This window comes from Branchiostoma floridae, chromosome 8 (assembly GCF_000003815.2).
Source record: "Branchiostoma floridae strain S238N-H82 chromosome 8, Bfl_VNyyK, whole genome shotgun sequence".
Classification (NCBI taxonomy): Eukaryota; Metazoa; Chordata; class Leptocardii; order Amphioxiformes; family Branchiostomatidae; genus Branchiostoma; species Branchiostoma floridae.
Window position 1 is genome coordinate 14,609,312 of NC_049986.1, and position 19,240 is coordinate 14,628,551.

A 19,240-nucleotide genomic window follows, 5' to 3' on the forward strand; every position below is an offset into this window, starting at 1 on the left:
AGGGTGGGTTTTAGATAATGCAAGTACATGTACAAGGCATGTAGAGTATTCAAGAAAGGCACATTTCAGGCTATCAGATGTCCCATAGCTATAAACCTTGTCCATGATGACTGTCATTTGTGTTGCATGTACTGATGTACTAGTTTATGCTAATCTCCAACGATCAGATCCTACCTTGCTGCATAAGATAGTATCAAAGCTGGCCAAGGAGTTTGACTCCCTTTGGCTGGCTATTACACGTAGCTGGCTATACTCCTTGGCCAGCTTTGATACTATCTCTAAGGCACTGTAGGGTCTGCTTGGAGGCTAAGTTTATGCAGCAAGAAGGTTAAAGGATTCCTTTATCTGCCTAAGTTGTGTCAAGTGCAGCACAAATCATCATGTAAATCTTTGCTTACACCAAACTGCTAGACTAAGCTGTATTGTTTCCACACTGACACTGTGGTTATATATCAACACACACAGGTACAACCTGTTGTGTAAGTTGACTGACCTTTGAACTTAGCTGTGGGTTGAAAGGGTCAGCCATTATGACACACCTGATGTAACCTCCGTAGCTTGTAAAACAGGTGTTAGCAACAAAATCACAGCTGTTTCTATCTATGTGATTAAAAAAGACCCTTTAGAAATTGGACTGTGTGTTTTGCTGATCATACTTGATGGTACATTCTACTCTAGCTAAAACAACTGGCTTGTTTGTTTGTACCTTTATTTAATCTTGACAAAGCTCTGATTGCTGTTTTTGCCGAGTCCATTGTGAAGATTCATGAATGCAAGATGTTGTCCCCATGACAAAATTGTCTAATGAGGAGTGACAAGACGTGTCAGACAGTGATTGAGAAATAAGATGGATGACATTGTAACCATGGATACATGTACACAAGGTTAGATAACCCTTAGCTAACCAAATTTGCTTTTAACTGGTGCATTCAGTTAGAGCTGTAAGGATGTGTGTCCTATCTGTTAAACAACTTTCTTGTGACCTGTTTTCGTGCAGAATCGATGGTGAAAGAAAAGGACAGCAGGAGAAAAATTTTTATGAGCCAGATTTGGTTTGACAGGTGCAAATGTGTAAGCACTATTATATTTGAAAAGCTGCAGAGGGATAAATGTTACAGAAAAAGGGTAGAGGACTTTATGTCTATTGTAGTGTACCTAATCATTTAGGAGATTTTGAAATTGAAAATGACAGAGGGAAAGGAAAGGGGTAAGCAAACCCCCTATTCCACCCTCTCCATATTTTCCAAATCCCAAATCAGCTTGGTACAAACTATTTCTCAGTGGATAAAATAGTCTGTATCGCCTTGCAGTTAACGGCTGAAGTGTCCTGGGTCGATACATGGATTAAAGCAACTTGCAATTCATTAATCTGAAGTTGATCCACAGCCATACATATTTAATGAGAAGTGTGTACTTTATACTGCTGAGTTCTCAACATATGAATATTCAGTGTAGTGACTATCCCAGAGCTTTTCTGTTTAAGTGCATATCAGTGTTAAAAGGTTGCGACCTGATATGGCTTTTTGTGGCACAACTGTCATCGCTGTATCAAGATGGGCTGCCCTTTTTAAATGTCACTATTTCAGGGATGTGCATATAAGCTACGAATGGTCCAGTGTGTTGCGTGATGTGATGTTCATAGATTTCAAATATGTCAGAGTTGATCCTGATATATCTGGTTGCATGCCAACATTTTTTGGAATGGTGTTTAAGTGAAAATGGGCACAAAACGCACTCTGTTTGAACTGTCATTGGAGTATTGGTTTGATATGATTGAACTATGTCTAACCTCTGCAAGATGGGGAATGATGGATGGACCTGCTGTGAGTGAGTGAGTGTGTTCACAAACTGGTACTGTGTATTGCTGACATGTGTATTAGAGAACCCTGATTGGAACATAATGAGGATAATGAATGGGACATCAAGAAAGGTGGCCAGCTGCACACTTTCACACCTAATTAATGTAATAGGCATAATTACTTATATTGACCCCCTGTAGCTTTCCCTAAAGGAATGGATGTGTATCCTGTCTGCAAGTTTTGGTCCATTGATAGCACCAGGGAATTGCAAGCAAGGAAAAGCCACCACGTTATTGGTATAGACTGGTGTATCTCATTTGTAATTGGGAGATCTACTTTATCTCTTTTTTCTAAATACAGTTCTCCTCTGATGAAAGGAGATAATCTTCCTTAGACATGTCAGTCGCACTAAGACAATGGTACCAGCTGGTTTTCAATACGTATGTAAATTTGCCAGATTCTTATATTGTCAATATGTTGTTTTCTGGAAATTTGCCACAGTACCATTCTTATATAACTGTCTGTGGTTTGAATCCCCAATAACTAATGATAACCATGACATATACATAAACAGGACTGAGATTTATGTAATGGTGAGTAACCTAGATAGTTAATGGAATGAAACAATGCAAATGTGTTTAAGCACAAAGGAATAGCTTCCATTTGAATGTCCTGGTAATTAACGTTTCTTGCATATTTTAGATTCGATGAGGTGGCTTAAAAGAATCCCAGTAAGTCATTGTGCTGGTGTAGTATTCTGTTTTTAGAGAGATATCGATGTTGATAACATATTTTGTCACTCCAGTTTTCAGAGCAAGCACATTCCCCGGTATATGTCTATTTGTAGAAAACACAAATAAACACCATGTAGTTTCTGAAAGCTAGAAATATTTCCAGCAATACAGCTGTTAAAAAAGGATTGATATCACCTATTCTGTTGTCCAACTGTGTTTATGTACATGTGTATTTATACATTCACTTTTGAAAGATTCACATTAAACACTTTTGAAGTATTTACATTAAAGTGTACTGTTGTAGAATAAATCAAGAGGCAATCACTTATCAAGTTGTACATGTGTTCTATTGATAGAGTATACTTGATATGAACATGCATATGCTGTATACCGTACACTATCCAGTATAATACCACAATGTTCATATCTGTTGTGCCTTCATCCAAGCCTGAGGCCATGAAGATGAATTTACCTGTCATCACAGGTTCGTCAGGTTATCAGTAAAGAACAACAATGTCTGTGTATCTATGATAGCAAAGGGTATGAAGTCTTCACCTGGAGAGTTATGGTTACCATAGTGGGTAAAGTCAACCAGCATGTTGGTATACAGTTACAGATAAAGCGGGTTTATTGAAAGGCGCTATTTTATGTGGCTGGTGTTATCCCAAGTTGTGTGTTGACCTTGGCCAGTGTTGTTGCTAAGAAGATGTGAAACTGCCGTCACTGTGGTCTTATCTAAGCTCTCCGATAATAGCTTTTTGATAGTCTCCATGTATATGTAGGCTTTGGAAATGAGATATGTGTTGTTCAAGCTGTATTATTTTCTTGCAATATTACACTATAAATTGACTAATAAAGGACCTGTGTGCTAGAACATACAAAATGTTTCCCTGCCATGTAACTTGATGCAAGAGTTAGAGACCAGATATATTGCTGTATGTTCTTCCCTCAGAATGGAATACTGGTCATGGCACTAAGATGAAGAGGAAAAAACATTTTTAGCCCTTTTACGTACATGTATCAAAGGCATGTTGTATACATGACTTTCACCAAAAGTCATCATTAGCTAAAGGTTACTTCACCTTTCATAAAAAAGCTGTTTTCACTATATAACGTTATGATATGTGGTCTGAAATTGATTCCTAATTTGTACCACCACTGTCAATTGATTTTTCACACTTGTCCGTATCACATTGATTTTTTTACCAACTGGCAAGACCAAGTGCATGTTGTACTTGATGCTCTGCCAATAACCACTTCAGAACTATTTTTGTTAGGAAGACAGAATTGGACCACTTTTCTAGATTTGGAGAGAGCCAGTGTTGACAGCATACCTCTCACACATTCAGGTGTGAAGATAAGTTATACAGTACAAGCTGTGGACATGAACTGCTGGCAGTTGGGAGCAGCAGCTCTCAGCACTGCAAGTGAGCAGTTGACAAGATGTGTCTATACACAATAACAACTTGAAAAGAACAGTCTGTAAGTGTAAAATTAGCCAGCTGCTGGACTCACCAGACCAATCTTTTCAAACAACATTTCATAGTACGTCAGGTTACGATTTGAAATGAAGAGCGAAGATGGAGCCCTTAAAACGTTAAAAGACTGTCCAAATTTTAGTTTTAACTGGCATATAATGATGTACATGTAACATTTACTCTCATAATTCCAGGGGTACCATGACTTTACAACCACATGAGAAAAATACATGAATTTCAAGTGATTTGAACAGATGTACTAGTGCAACATCAGTAATTCTGGGGTGGTATTTTTTCATGTGGTGGTATTATGGCATCTAGTTGATCTTAAATGTGTTTTTAGCCAAGACAACTTTTAACATTAAAAGAAACTGCCAAGTCATATTTCATTCTTATCAGCATGGGTTTCATTCTTGTTTAAGTGTTCTAGATACTATGATCAGACTGGTTTTGTGCAGAAATTTCAAAAGGTCTGTCTAGTACTAGCTTTCAACACAAAGGTGCCAGGCATGACTGCTCTGAGTATGACAGGCGAGATAGGACAATCTTGTGTATCACTCGCTTTACACTAGGTTTTTCTGAGACGTCTTGGCCAAAACATATGTTTATACAAAGTGCCCAGGCCAGTAACAGTGGGTAATTTGAACTGATAAAGATTTACAAGAAAACAGAAGACCTTTCATGTGTTATCACAGTCTCTTGCTTGTTTTGTAGATTGAATGACCATTTTTGGAATGTTTTTAGAGGAATGTTGCTTGTTGCTTAGCTTTGAAGATCTAGTTATCTGTACCGAACATAAATCAAGGACAAGTGCTTGTAAGATTATATCAATTTAAAAGATGTTGTTGTGGTTGAAAGACTTATAAAACAAACATTTCTACCATAAGAGAACATCTGTAAATGTAGGTCAGTAGATAATTGACAAGTGAGTTTAAAATGCTGGAAACATAAAAATTTAGCAGGTTATGAGATGGTTGTCTGTCAGGGTCAAACTTTATCAGAGATCTCTCAGCACTTGGCTGCCAGAAGTACAAGTAACCGTGACTGCTACATGTACACATACATTTACGTGTTCAGAAAATGGTGGTAACAACTAAAAAGTCTTCTCAACTGTGAGGGCATCTCCTGTCATCTAGAAATCTACCATCGATGAAAAGGTAGTCAGCTATTTCTGATGTGTTCACAAGTGAACTGAATAACTGTTACCGGATATGTGTACTTTTTTTGTACCAAGTACATGTGTTCTACCTACAACATTGTAAACCCGAAGAAGAAGTACACTGTAAACCCCAGTAAGTATTACGAAATATTCACTGATGTCCAGTGTTGCTTGTGTCATATATGTAAAGAACTAGGTCACAGGTGTTTGAGAAAATTGATGGATTTATGTCAAGTTTATCTCAACAGACCCCAAACTGTCTATGATATCTTTCACTAAGCAGCATGGATGGAGGGTATCTAGTGCTATAACCTTGTGGCCCTGGTGTTTATAAACTTTGGCCTTCCTGTGCTCCTGTGAAAACAGTTCATCTGTTAAAATTGTGGCTTGGTTGAAGGGTTAGGGCAGCAGGTGCATGCAAATGACCACAGACTTTCAAGTTGAGGGAAGCAGTATGGTCCAGAAGTTGCAGACAAATTTGAACAAAAGTGTAACAGCCAGCAAGGGCACTAAGAAATCTAACAATATCTTTCCTTTTAAACTTGACACGGAATGATGATAACTAGTAAGTTGGTGTTTCTTATATTCAGTTGATGATACTGAAATAGATTTATAACTAACATCTCTCTCATAAAAGAAAAAAAAGTGTCTCCATTCACACAGGTGGTTGTTCTAGTCCTTTGGTTTAATTGGATTAAATGGATGAGGATAAAAAGAGGGGTCGAAATTTGATTAGTCTAATTTGCACTCACTCTTTTGAGAGTTGAAACTTGCTGACTGATAGACACAAATTTCGTTTAGCTTCTGCCAAGCTTTTGAAGAATTATCAGACAGCTGAGGATTCAAATGTTCATACCTATGTACATAGGACATGCACATAAGGACATAAAACATTTAATGTTAATGCAACATTGCAAATATGGTTGTGAGCTCTGTCTGACCCATAGTATCAAATGTCTCTCAGAAACTACTTAAGAGGGGATGATGTTCAGTTGGTGTGAAATCCAGTAAAGGAGAATTTATAGGAACCACTAAATAAGTGGTTTTTACTAAAGGCACATACTTGTGAGCTGTGTTCTTCATTCTTGTATGGAATTATACCATAGTTAGTATCTGATCAATTGTCCTCAGTCTGAGGTGGCCTGCTTTATAAGATGTGCATTTCCCAGTGCTGATGGCCAAATGAAATACTGGTACAGCTGTTGGCAATGATTGACAGGGACAGGGTGGTGTTCAACCAACAACAGATGACTGAAAGTAGGTCAGGGAGGGATTTGGACCTGGTTCAAGGTCAACAAGTGTCAGTAAAGAGATTATCTTTGAAGCCAAAATTTGTATTCATTTTGGATTTGTACAGTCTTCAATGAAAATATCTGTGTTTTAAGGACCATGTTTACATATAGAATAGACCTTCAAGTGTAGATTGCCAGGAACAGATGAGTTGGATATCACAAAGGTCATGAGTCAAAATGGAGGCAGTAATTTCTTTGGCCAAAGTAAATTGGCTTACCAGTGCTAAGTAGGTCATGCTAGATGTTTATATTTTTTAAAGGATACATGCATTGCTGAAAAAGAGTGTGGAAACTTGGAAACAATAAGTACATATCTAAATGTGTACATTTACTAGGCCACATACAACATGCAGCTTGTTACAACATATGTGTCTAAGCGCCCAGATATCAACATGCTGGACCATACTTTCTCAGTCAGTGATGCCAAAACAACTATAATAGACTGGACCCAAATTTTGGAAGAATTCAAGGAAATCTGACCCCCTGTCTCCATGGCAACTAGTTATTGTTACTCACAATGTTGATGTTTTGAAATGGTCTACTTGCTTTTGATTATCCTGTGATTTGTATAAGATTAAAGGAGCCTTTCCATTGTTAAAGGATTTTCCATCTTCTGCTCACATGACATAACCCTGACATCTGTGTGACTTCCTGGTACAAAACCTCCACAGGACCACTCCTGTAACCAGAGCACACAGATTCATCTCTCCTTTGTAGGTTTACATTATAGGAAATACATTATACAGGTTGGAACAAAGGCTGTTGATTTTTCACCCCTCATTCCATGACCAAGCAAGAGCACCAGAGGCATATTCAGTTGTTGGAAGGACATCATTTAGACTTTTTTAGCACTATATATTTTTGTTTTGCAACATGTATACTTAACGTTATGTCAAGTGTTCGTCATGGTATTGTAAATGATAGTTTCTTCTTAATGTTATATTATATATTGCATGTTGCATATACTGTAGACAGTATTTATATTTTCCAATTTCTCAGGTAATCTTTTGTGACATTATGGTCTGCCATAAACCAACATGTTTTCATTGTGCACCCTAACCTGACTTACCTGACTTTATGTACATTGTACATGAATCTTACATCAGATCAATCCCTAATTTTATCAGTTGCTTGCTTTGTTTTATGGATATATAAAAACTCTGCATGCAACCAAAAACTGCCACAGTGAACATATATGTTTGCTTTTATTTCATTGTATTGTGCTACAAGTTCTATGGCAGATGGAAGTGGTCATATGAAATAGGAGTGGCTGTTGGATATTTTACCGGCTGTAAACTACATGTATCCTGGGGACTTAACAGGTGGGGACTTTCACCCTATTGTAAATATTTACAGGCTTGTAAATATTTACTGCAGATCCACAGTACCAGGCACCCTGCAGGTTGTTACAGGGTGTTGGAGTCCATTCTTGTTGGGTCTCAGAGGGAAGATTACAAATTGGGGAGTGTGGCAGAAAATGAAAGATCTAGAGAGTCTGAAACTTGAGCCTTTGAGGATACATGGCTGTCAGCTGTTGCAGTTTACAGATTGTGCAGTATGGATGCCATCTGCGTGATTTGATGGAAGAATTATAAATATACAGTGTGAAATGTAGACGTTGCACATTTGTTAGTGTTTGTTGGTTTGTAATTGTATTGCTTATGTTTAAAAGTTTGAAGTTTTTATCCGTTCTACTCTGTTTCAAGAGGTCTTCAAACAGTGTCCATTTTGTTTCTCTGTTGATACAATTTGTCTGTCCCTAGGATATTTAATTATCCTGGCTGTATTGTCAATACAGCTTTCCTTTGAACCATACATGTACATGATGTGAATTGGTTACCATTGTCTGAATGTTCCAGAAGACTGAAACCGAATGATGCCTGCATGCTTCCAGTAAATAAGGGTTTATGGGGCTGTTTCCTTATGATTATTTATAGGATCCCAGTAGCAATCAGAGCAGGCCCTCACTTCAAAGGTAGGACCATCATGCAGTGGCCATCAAAGGAAACCTATAATTCCTGGCAGTATTGATGGAATCATCCTCAGTGCATGCCAGTTCACCAAGGGACAAGCAAAAACAAAAGGAATCCTTCATTGCAATCAAATCTGGATGAATTTCTCTATAGTTGGCGTACATGCTATAGGAATACAAATAATATGAGCATTCAGATTTTGTTCTATCATTTACAGAACATCCTTTATTGCTATGCTGATTACAATTTACATTACATCTAGGCATGTTGGGAAAACAGCTTGCATGTAGAAAGAGCAAGCAGAACACCTGGTGAGCCAGGCTATGGCTGTTATGCACATGTCTTTATGACTCTTAAGGCAGTAGCAGTTACCTGTGCCTTAAGACCAATATATTCTTAACTTAAGACTCAACTTGCTGCATCTACCCTGTTATCACCATAAAGACTTTTGAAACCTTTCATTTGGAGAATATCGATTACCCTTGATAAACGACACAGCCAGAATGGCAATAAAAACAGCTTCCACTTAACCGGCCATTGGGAATAATTTTGGCACATTTGTGACGAAAAGTCATCAACATGGAAATAACCAGTGGGGTAAGTGGCTTGTGCCAGATGTACGCTTTCACATTTGCCAATCGATCCAGGGAGAACTACATGAATTATTGTAAGCAGCCACTAGAAACTGGATATGGCCACTTTCCTGCCTTTGTTTACCAGTATATCCTTGTTGTATGTTTAAATTTGATGCTCGCCAAATCGTTTGTTCAAAAGTATTGAATCGAAAAATGAGGAATGAATGAATGATGAAACAAAATTACCAAATCCCATCTTCCCACTTACAAATTTTTCTGGGAAACTTCAGTCTCATGGTTTATTTGGACCTGACATAATTTAAAACAGTAGCATAAATAGGTAGGTAAAACAAGATTCTGTCAGTCACGAGCAGACATGACTCATCAGTTGATAAAAATGAGGGAAGGATGGTTAGGGAGACTGTTTGGTTACCACGGATACCATCGCACATGGTGCACAGCCTGAGAGTATGACATCACTGTTATGTCTGGTGGTGAACTTTTGTCGACCTCTTCTGGGCGGCTTGACATTTGTTTTTATCGACTTTCATTTCCAACTGTATGCCAAGTTATCCATGATGTTTGTATATGTATGTTGCTAGGAACATCACTGACATGCAGCTATTACACCATGGTCAATTACTACTTCATATTTGGATAACAAAGCAACAGAAACACTTCTGAGGCATAGTAGTGATGCAAGGAGCTGTAGAGTGTTTTGCTGATGGTCCTACATGTACATGTTATAGAGTAACATTATTTTAGCTAGCTTGGACACAATTCTAGGTATTTTGTCATCTTGTCTGACAAGTTGGAAAAGATGGTAATACACAAGCAGGGTGTTGTCTCACCCAGGTTTAGAACCAAGGCTGGGGCATGGATTGTGATGTTTTATAATCTCAGATAGGATTGAGTTCCAATAGGAATACCAGACATGAACGTCAGTCATTATCGAGTTGTCATTAGCAGTGGCTTTTATTTGCATCTTGCAAATCAGGCTGTCTTTGGATGTTGACTTGAATAAAAATCTGAAAAATGCAGGAATGGTGGGTGAGAAAATGTCACCAATCTCCCATTGGGTTTGGAATGGAGTAAAGGTTAGCCACAGGAAAATAGTTTCATACTCCAGAGGTTTGCCACAACCATAGACTCATATTTTGTCTTTTATGCTATTGTCTAATTCTTTGATGTAAGACAAATTGATTTGAAATGTTTTCTTGCCCAAGCATGCTTTAGTCCATATTGCAGAATCAGCAAAACATGTTTTACGATGAGGAAATGAGTGAAACAGTAATTTTCCAGCAAGCAGAATCATACAGCATATCCTCAGCTCCACGCTTCATTATCGGTTACAAGTCACCACACATTTTACAACCTTCTGTTTTTTAATTTCAAAATATATTGACTTATTGCGAGTTCTCACAATTTTTATATTGTCACAGGAATATACAATGAAGTCAATTTCATCTAGTCAGAGTCTATTTATGTGAATGGAAAGCTTTAAGCATCTGTCCCTATACTTGATCAAGTTACCAAGGAGCATCTGTCATCCCCTGTAATGTGTCCTCACAGATTACTTGGTCCAGTTGTCCTGAATAGGTGTCGTTAACATTACACGCCTATCTGTCTGTTGATGAAAATTTCATGAAGTCAGCTATTCTGGTGGTACCTTGCACTGATTACTGTATTGTGCTGGTTTGTGGGGGTGCTCAGCTTTCATTCTTCTTCCATACAATGTTTCCTGTGCTTCATCAGTATCTGTACATTTCTTGGAAGACCTGAAATTTTGAATGGTCAAAGTGTATCTGAATGTCTTGTGCTTCCTGTCCTCCTCCTCAGCTCTCTTCTATACAAGCAAGTTTTGAGAAATGTTCATGGCAATAAAATGTGTTACAGTGTCTTGACCTGGCTTCTTAGCAGACAAAATTTTCAAAGCCTTGTGTTGGAAAGCTAGCAGGTGTTTGCCAAGACTGTTAAAAAAATGTGTTTAAGTCAAAGAGTTAATTTAAAGAGGACAAGGATAACTAACGTCAAGCCACTGATAAAAAGTCCTAAACCTCCTTGGATAGATAAAGAGGCTTATGTGACCCTAAAGGATAAGGAATGTTTATACATATAAAGAACAAACTTCCTGGACACATCACAGGATGCTGTAAATCTTTATGATGGTTTTATGGTGTTTTTTTTCAGTGACTCATCCACAACACAATGAATATACATTTCCAATCTCTTGCTTCTGTACTGATGAATTGTTTCAACTAAAAATATTTAGGCTTGTCCCCTCGTACTGTGAAGTAAAACTACTGTAAAAGTAAATGGATTTACAGAATGTTTCACAACTAACTACACAAGCCCTGTGGCATGCATTTTTTCTGGACATGGGTAGCAGGCAGCACACATGCAGACTCTGGAAGCAATAAAGTACAGATGCTGAAGGTCAGATAGAGGATAAGATAAAGGTCCCATCACACCTGCTTTATATAAACTGGGGTGATCCTTATTCAAGGAGTCAGATCTCTTTGGTAGTTACATGTATGTTAGAGGACACTTCAAGTTACTGAAGATGTTTGTAGTTGCGCAGACGCCTGTAGTTGCGGCAGTGGATGAACCAAAAGAACACACCGACATCTCGACCTGGAGTCCTCATGTTATAATCAGGAAATGCTGTGCTCATATCAGCTTATGTTCATGGAGGTTGAAGATGGTTCTCAAATGGGAAAGCCTGTCTTTCTTATCTTTGGGATTTCTTGGAGAAACTTTGAAACAGTAGGACCGATGAACCGCCTGGAATAGACCATCTCCTTGGTAGATCATCCATCTTGTTTCATACCCTGGCATTACAGACATGTTGGTATTAGAACAGAGGGGAAGGCTGATAGGTTATGACAGATTCACAGATTCTTTATTCAATTACAAGTAATTCACTAATTACATCTGAGTCTTCCTTTGATATCTTATCTCAAAGTTAGTCTGTATCCAAAACTTGCTGCCTTTCTCTATACTATATTTCTAATACACAACCGTTTTATAAGTCTTGTAGTATCATTAATTTGATAGTAAAGATAACTACTATTTCATAGATGTCTGTGGACATTCAACTGTATGAACATCTCATTGAAAATTCCTTCAAGAAACCCAACCTACTGTCCAAGATAAGCCTAGTCCATTAATGATGTTTAGAGAGATAACTAGACTGACCTGGAATTTAAATCCATCTAACTCTATCTCATTAAGCTCTGTTCAGCCTGAAGAATTCTATTTCTGATCTAGGTTGAAGATATACCATGATGGAGAGGGTTTAGCTGTGCAAGCCAAGTAGTGATATGTACCATCTTTGTTTGGCAAGGTACCTTTTATTGCACCGTTGATCAACTTCATGTATGGCTGATATGCGGTCAAACCTGTACAAGTGTCCACATCTACATACTACTGTCTGTATAGCTATTAGTTGTTATTAATTGCCATACATTGTACCCTGTGCGATTGTTGAGCAATAAAAATTCATTCATTCATTCATTCATTCACATGTGTATATAAAGACTACCAGGATAGTGTGACTACTTTTGGTGGTCTCTTTGGTAACATGAGTTAGATAACTTTTTCTGACAAACATGAAGAATTCTATCTGTAGTGACAACCTGCCCCAGTTAATGGACCAGCCTCCCAAGTGTTTGTCTTGGGTAATTTTGACTCTAGATCTATCATAACTCAATGCAAAAATGTTATCATTTTCCTTTCATTTGTTTTGAAACTCTTAATATTGTAACTTCTGCTCCAGCTGAAGATATTAGACATCAAATCCTTGGAGGTGTCCTGAGATTTAGTATGGATCATAGTAATTTGGAACAGACTTCTTCTTATCACTGATGTGTGATATACATGTAGAGTTGAAACATATTTCAATTATATCAGGAGTATACTGGCACTGATGGCACATCCACGCTATCAGTATCACTTTTTGCTTTAATAAACTAAATTTTTCTTGCATTTGTGTTTAATGAGGAACATGCTCCTGTCTTACATCAATAGTTTTGCAGTGAATCATAAGTTCTCTTACAGACCTGGTAACCTTAGACTTCATAAGGTGGCCCTTATCATAGCAACCCTATACTGGATACCAGACCCCAGCCCGATCTCAAAAATATCTATCGTGTTGGCCCAACGCAATAGATATTTAGATATTTATCGTGTTGGCCCAACACGATAGATACTATATTTTTGAGATCGGGCTGGGGTCCGGAATCCAGGCTAATACAGTCCCTGTACCTCTAGCCTGGATGCCAGACTATTTCCAGGACATACACACACCAGCTCCTAGGTTCTGAGGCCAACATGCTCCCAAGGAAATTTTACTACAGGCTCCCATTAGCTCATGATCTAACACAGGGACTATGGTAAAATTTGTCAGCCCTGGAAGATCCACTGAACTGGCTTTTGTGGGCCCTGGAAACAGTCTGGCATTCAGGCTACTACACCCCCTTGAAACAGATGGTTCCACTCTCCAAGTTGTAGTCTAGCTGGCGTGTAGCTGCACCATCTGATGTGGCCTAAACGCCTGTAAAGAATCCTGCCTATGCCTTATCTCTCCTCTCAGTTGGCAGGTTCTGTGCAAGCAGCTTTAGCTTATTGTGGGGATCCGTTGACAAGATATTTAGGGAAGTCTGTTGGGGGATCAGACTGATGGGTTAGGAGCAGATACCCTCAGCTTAGAGATGACCTCAAAACCCTGAAAGCCTTTCAATAATATCCTGGCTGGACTAGGATTAGCTCTTCACAGGCAGTGGAATACTCGAAATACTGTATTTGTTTTTGAACGAATAGTTATTAGGAATAGTCAAACCTGTACAAGTTGACCGCCTCTGTATAAGGACCACCTGGCCAATCATGGCATTGTGACCACTTATACCATACTATATTATACTTATCTACTTTTGGAGTGGTTAATTAAAAGTGGAGAAAGATTCCTCCTGTCAAACTTCTCTTTTGAATGTGCTGTCCATCACTGATGATTGTACTTGACATCTTTCTTCTTTGGAGTGATGTGGTATTTATTCATGCCATCACGGGAAGGCAGGGACATGGCAGTCTCGTTATTTACAGTTGCCCTTGCCTTGGTACTTGTAAAGAGAAAATTGGAGGTGCATGGCCTTAAATCTTGACAAATTAGAATGATGAGGGCTAAGTTAGGAGATAGAGCTGGTTGTTTGAACTAGAAAGGAATTATCTCATGTTCTTTGTTCTTGTTCAATTTCATGTTTTTTTAGACTAATCGAACTCCACACTGTCATCTTGTTCCTTGCATCAATTCATTCCTTTTGTAACTTTCCTTTTCATAGAATTCTAGAAGGATACAAAAGTTGCCTATTAGTCAGCATTCAGAGATTGTGAGGTAATTTTTCTGACCTGATGAATTGTTTTATCTAAGTGGTCAGTTATCTGATCATCTGGAAACTATCTGTGGTTTTCAGTTCATTAGATGTAAACACAAAGGGATTGGTCACCACAAAGGTTTGATTGTCATTTCTGTGGTAGATTCCTGATAAAAGACATGATTTAAATCACTATCACCACTGGCCAGTCTGGGGTAGCCTGGTATCCAGCCGTAATTATAGCTCCCGAGTCTCTTCTCTCCTCTTCGCAAATAGAGAGAGAGAGAGAGGAAAGAAGAGACTCGGAAGCTATATTACGGCTGGATACCAGGCTAAGTCTGGGGCAATCATCAGAAACAGATTTATTTTAATCATGCACATTCCTGGAACATCTGGTGGACAGCATTGTTCAATTTACCTGTCAATCATTTTAGTGAAGTGGCATGGAATGTGTTTGATATAGGAGTAAGATGCTGTATAGGCAGACCAAACAATTAGTACCAGGACTCTAGACTGGAAGTTTGAGTTTAGAGATGTGTATCTTATCTTTTTCTGGGCTGTTATAAGGATATTACAAAAGCTGAAATGATATCATCCATTGGTTACTTAGCCTGAGTGCCAGCCTCTTCAGTGACCACTGGCTCAATTCTTTCGCTTGCTAGCATAAGCCAGCAGTCTTTGTGGATGTTGGTACTCAGGCTATAGGCTACCTTGTTTGTCAATATGTCCATACACTGGGACTCTAGAGAGAGTTGTCTGTTTATCTTTTCTCAGCCCCATGATGTGTACATATTCCAGGCAGGCTGGGCTTCTGTTAATTGGGATTTAATGATGTCTCCTGTGCTGCATCACAGTCTGGGGCTAATCCTTTATTGGTGAAGATAATTGCTGTGACAAGTCCTGATTTACAGACAGCATGATGTAGCTGTAGATCCACATGCATTGTTTGATATGCAAATATATTGATTATTACTTATCCTAGTGGTACAATATACATGTAGTAAGGATTGACTAAGAGTAAGATGATTTGCGTGATATAAACCAGTAGATAACCTTGGGGCTGCAGTTTCAAAGGGTTGTGTTCTTACCTGAACATTGTAGGAATGCTTGTCATCATTCTGTTCTATTCATAGCCATCATAATTCATATGTCATCCAAACACATATAACGGAAATCACATATATTTTCTGGGGAGGATATATACATGGAGCAATTACGTTTGACAAGATTTGCCCTAGGCATCTGTGCTTGACTGACAGAACACGTTTCATGCCTCAGAGGTGAATAGTTCCCATCTTCTTGACCATTGAATCAGGCCCCACACCAACCTCTGGTCCCCAAATCAGGTCCAGAACCTGTCCGGGATGGTTTGGGTTCTGTCCTGGCATTCTGTTTCTCTTGGTGTCCAAAAGGAGATAACCTTTCCACAGGGGTCACCACCTTGGTATGGGGTTTTGAGACTGGGCAGCTGACCAGCTTAGCAAGGCTGGAAACAAACACTTCTGTGGCTTGGAGAGCTTGTAATTCTGGGCACTTATCTCTAATCCTGTAAGTGTGAGGACCCTGAATTCTACTGGTTTGGATCAAGTCATTTTCCTAATTCAGGTCCTTCTCCATTTTGATCTAATCATTGACTCCTGATTGCTCTCTCTTAAACTGTTTTGGAGATGTTCATCCTTGATTCAAAAGAAATAAGCATGAATCAATATTCATTGAAAAACTAGTTCAGAAACTTCTTAAGAAACAGTAAGTTGGCATGCTGTAGAACATGACCAAATATCAGAAATGGCTATCTGAGGAATAGTCATGTTTATAGCGGCCTACGCAATATTGCGGAGAGGAGCCAACAGTCGCACAGACTACCTTGGGAACCATAAAGAAGGAAGAACAACTGAAGAATTCTATTGGATTTATTGTCCTGTTGGGTTCCTGGAAGACCATTTGTAATACAATATTTAAGACTCCTTTTACGCAAAAGTCAGCAAAGAATTCTGTTAGTGCCTTGAGGCCTAGCTTAGCATCGGAATTTAGATTTTCCCTGCGGACACAAAGCTCTGAGTGTGGTTAGGATTCCTGTAGCTTTTTTTGCCTGTTTGCTGGTAAATCTTATCCCACGTAAACTTCCCAGTGAGGTAGAAGTATGTCAACATGGCTAAAAGAATACACAGGTTGTTTAGAAATCGAAGAAAAGTTTATCTCATTGAAGTTTACTGGATTAGACCCCTTCCCTGAACAGATTATGAAAGAGATTAAAGTCTGCATTGCTTGACTGAATCAAATATACCCTAAGGAAATACCTTAAAGCCTTCAACCTTGATAACAGTGTAGCCTTTAAAGACACCTTTGTTGATGGTGGGCTTAGAGCGGCAGACAAAGCTAAAACAATTTGTTTCCTGGTCAGTAATAAGGGAATGCCGCTGATGGTAAAATCCACCTGTAGAATTGGGTGTTCTCTGCCGGCTGGTGTGGTTGATCCTTGCCATATCAAGTTCTCCCCTGGACAAAATCTCTGCACCAATTATGGGATCTGTCTACAGCAGTGTAGGAGGGTTTTACACTGAGTGAGACCTTTTTTTCTCAGACTAGTCAGAGGTCTTCTGGATGAAAGCTGCACTTAACACTGGAGCTTTGTTTCCAAGACTTATTAATAGTCCATGATATTGTGTTACAGTCATACATGTACAGTATATGAGTTATGGCATGACTGGAGCAGATGGGTCCTGATAGAAAGCAATAACATTGTCCCCAAATAGACAGCCTTCCATATTTCACTGTAACTCAAGATGGCTGCCCCAATTATCAGGATTTCTGATTGCCATGGCAACAGCTGAGAATGGAAAGATTGTTGGTTTTGGCAGGGTCCCACTCAAGATGTAAATCTGTTGGGGATCAGAGTTGCCCTGCACTGCTGACCTCCTCTCACCATATCATAGGGTAATTGGACTGGAGATGTGCTCTTTGTTGACCTTTTATAAAATGGAATAACAGATTCCTATTTCAAAAATAAATAAAATGATTTTTATTTTCAATTTGAAAGACAAAAGTAGAAAACACAGTTGGAGTTATTTTTTATCAGAGTTAGACTGAGTAAAACAGCAGGGATTAGTAGTGTTACAGACGTGTATACATTGTCAATGTTGTGAAACATGTGTACAGCTTAGCCAGAAAAGTGCTTTGGTTGCCCAGGTTTAATTGAAAGTTGACCCTATGACCTTGACCATAGTTGTGTGACATGTCATCCCTCTTCCTCTTACCCTCTCAGGAGGGGGTCAGATCTTGTTCCTGCTACACTGGTCCCAAAGAATGTCTTTCAAGTTTTGGAGCTGAACTAAAAAATGCTGAAGCATCCAACTTCTCACTGAACAATTTGTTCGACAAAGATTCTACATGCAGTACTACAAACAAAATACTTGCATTAATGGAGGAACAAATTGCATCATTTTTTTCAGGATGTAAGAATTTAAAACATTTTAATTTCTTACATCCAGAGAGATATTACCTTTGCTAAACTATTTGTCATGGTCACATCCTCCCTGCTTTCTAACCTGTCAACCTGAATCTCTTACCAACTTAGTAGCTTTACTTTAGTCTGGTGGGATAACAAATAGCCTTCTTGGTACAAAAGGGAGTTTGAAGTCAGGAGGTTAGGTGTGTATCAGTGTGAGAACTGGGACACACCATCTGTACAACATGGGGAGGGGACAGAAGGGCCAACTATAGGTAAACAACACAGTCCATCAATGTCCTTTGTGCTACTGCTCCAAGTAGAGGTGACTGCTGGGTTTCTGGGTCATGAGACAGATGACATGATTTTTGTGTAGTTTTCCCAGACAACTTCAACTCGTGCTTCAGCTTAACAGAGTTTTGTTATATGATTTGTTTTAACTTAACGTTATATGATGTTAAAAATAAAGTGGGAATTGCCTATTGTACTTTATTCAGGTCAGTTTGAAATAATGATTCTCAAGATTTGGTTCACATGTTTGATAAGAGCAAACACTTACTAATAGTTCATCTTCAATATTTCTTTTTGATATTTCTACATGCAAAAAAAGTCAATAGCTACACATCTTCCATCATGACGTTGCATGTAATATGTTTGATCAATCATCTTACAGAAACTTCTTCATATCTTTCCAGGCCTCTCACTGCTAGCTGTCGTTGCAGCCCAGACAACACAAGCACCAACACCAAGTGCAAACGCCTTCTTCAACGGCTTCAACTCCTATGCAGTTCTACCCAACACCTTACAGATCACCTCCACACTAACATCATTCAGCTTTAGAACTTGCAATGGGGGCCAACTCCTACGACAAGAGGGAAGCAATGGGGACTACATTGAGCTGTCTCTTATAGCATCGGGAGGGGTTCTAAGATTCTCCTTTCGAAAGGCAGGGGGGAGGGGGGAAGATTTTGTTGATCTAGGGTCAGGACTCAATACTAATCAGATGTGGCACACAGTAGATCTAGAGTATTTAGTAGGCAACCTGACGTTAAGTGTTGATGGGGAAAAAATCACAGTTGCATCTCAGACTGTCAGAAGTTACGTGCTGGACATCGACCTGTCTGGAAGTGCAGGAGTGGAGGTTGGACGTGGACTCATTGGATGTGTATATGCGGGTCCAGGGGTGCAGTTGACCACTGCAACGTCACAGTCCAATGTCCAGTGGGGTAGCTGTCCTTTGGAGAACAATGAGGGATGCGGTAAGTCTTTGGAAGAAAGGACTTAAAAAATATAGATATATAATAAAAAATATATGTGTTTATGAATATGCATATATGTATACACATATAGATAGATGATAAATAATACAATTATTTTGAATTTTGTTAGTATGTGACATTCATTTGTAACAGTCAT

General features: G+C 38.8%; 1 protein-coding gene across 1 annotated transcript in view; it reads left to right on the forward strand.

The window, feature by feature from the left end:
* Nucleotides 1-19,240, forward strand: part of LOC118421797 (protein crumbs-like) — a 56,465-nt gene that overhangs the window by 11,221 nt on the left and 26,004 nt on the right. Inside the window, exon 2 of the mRNA XM_035829298.1 lies at nucleotides 18,520-19,083. Within this exon, the coding sequence (XP_035685191.1) occupies nucleotides 18,520-19,083 (564 nt within the window). The remainder of the gene's footprint in view (nucleotides 1-18,519; nucleotides 19,084-19,240) is intronic.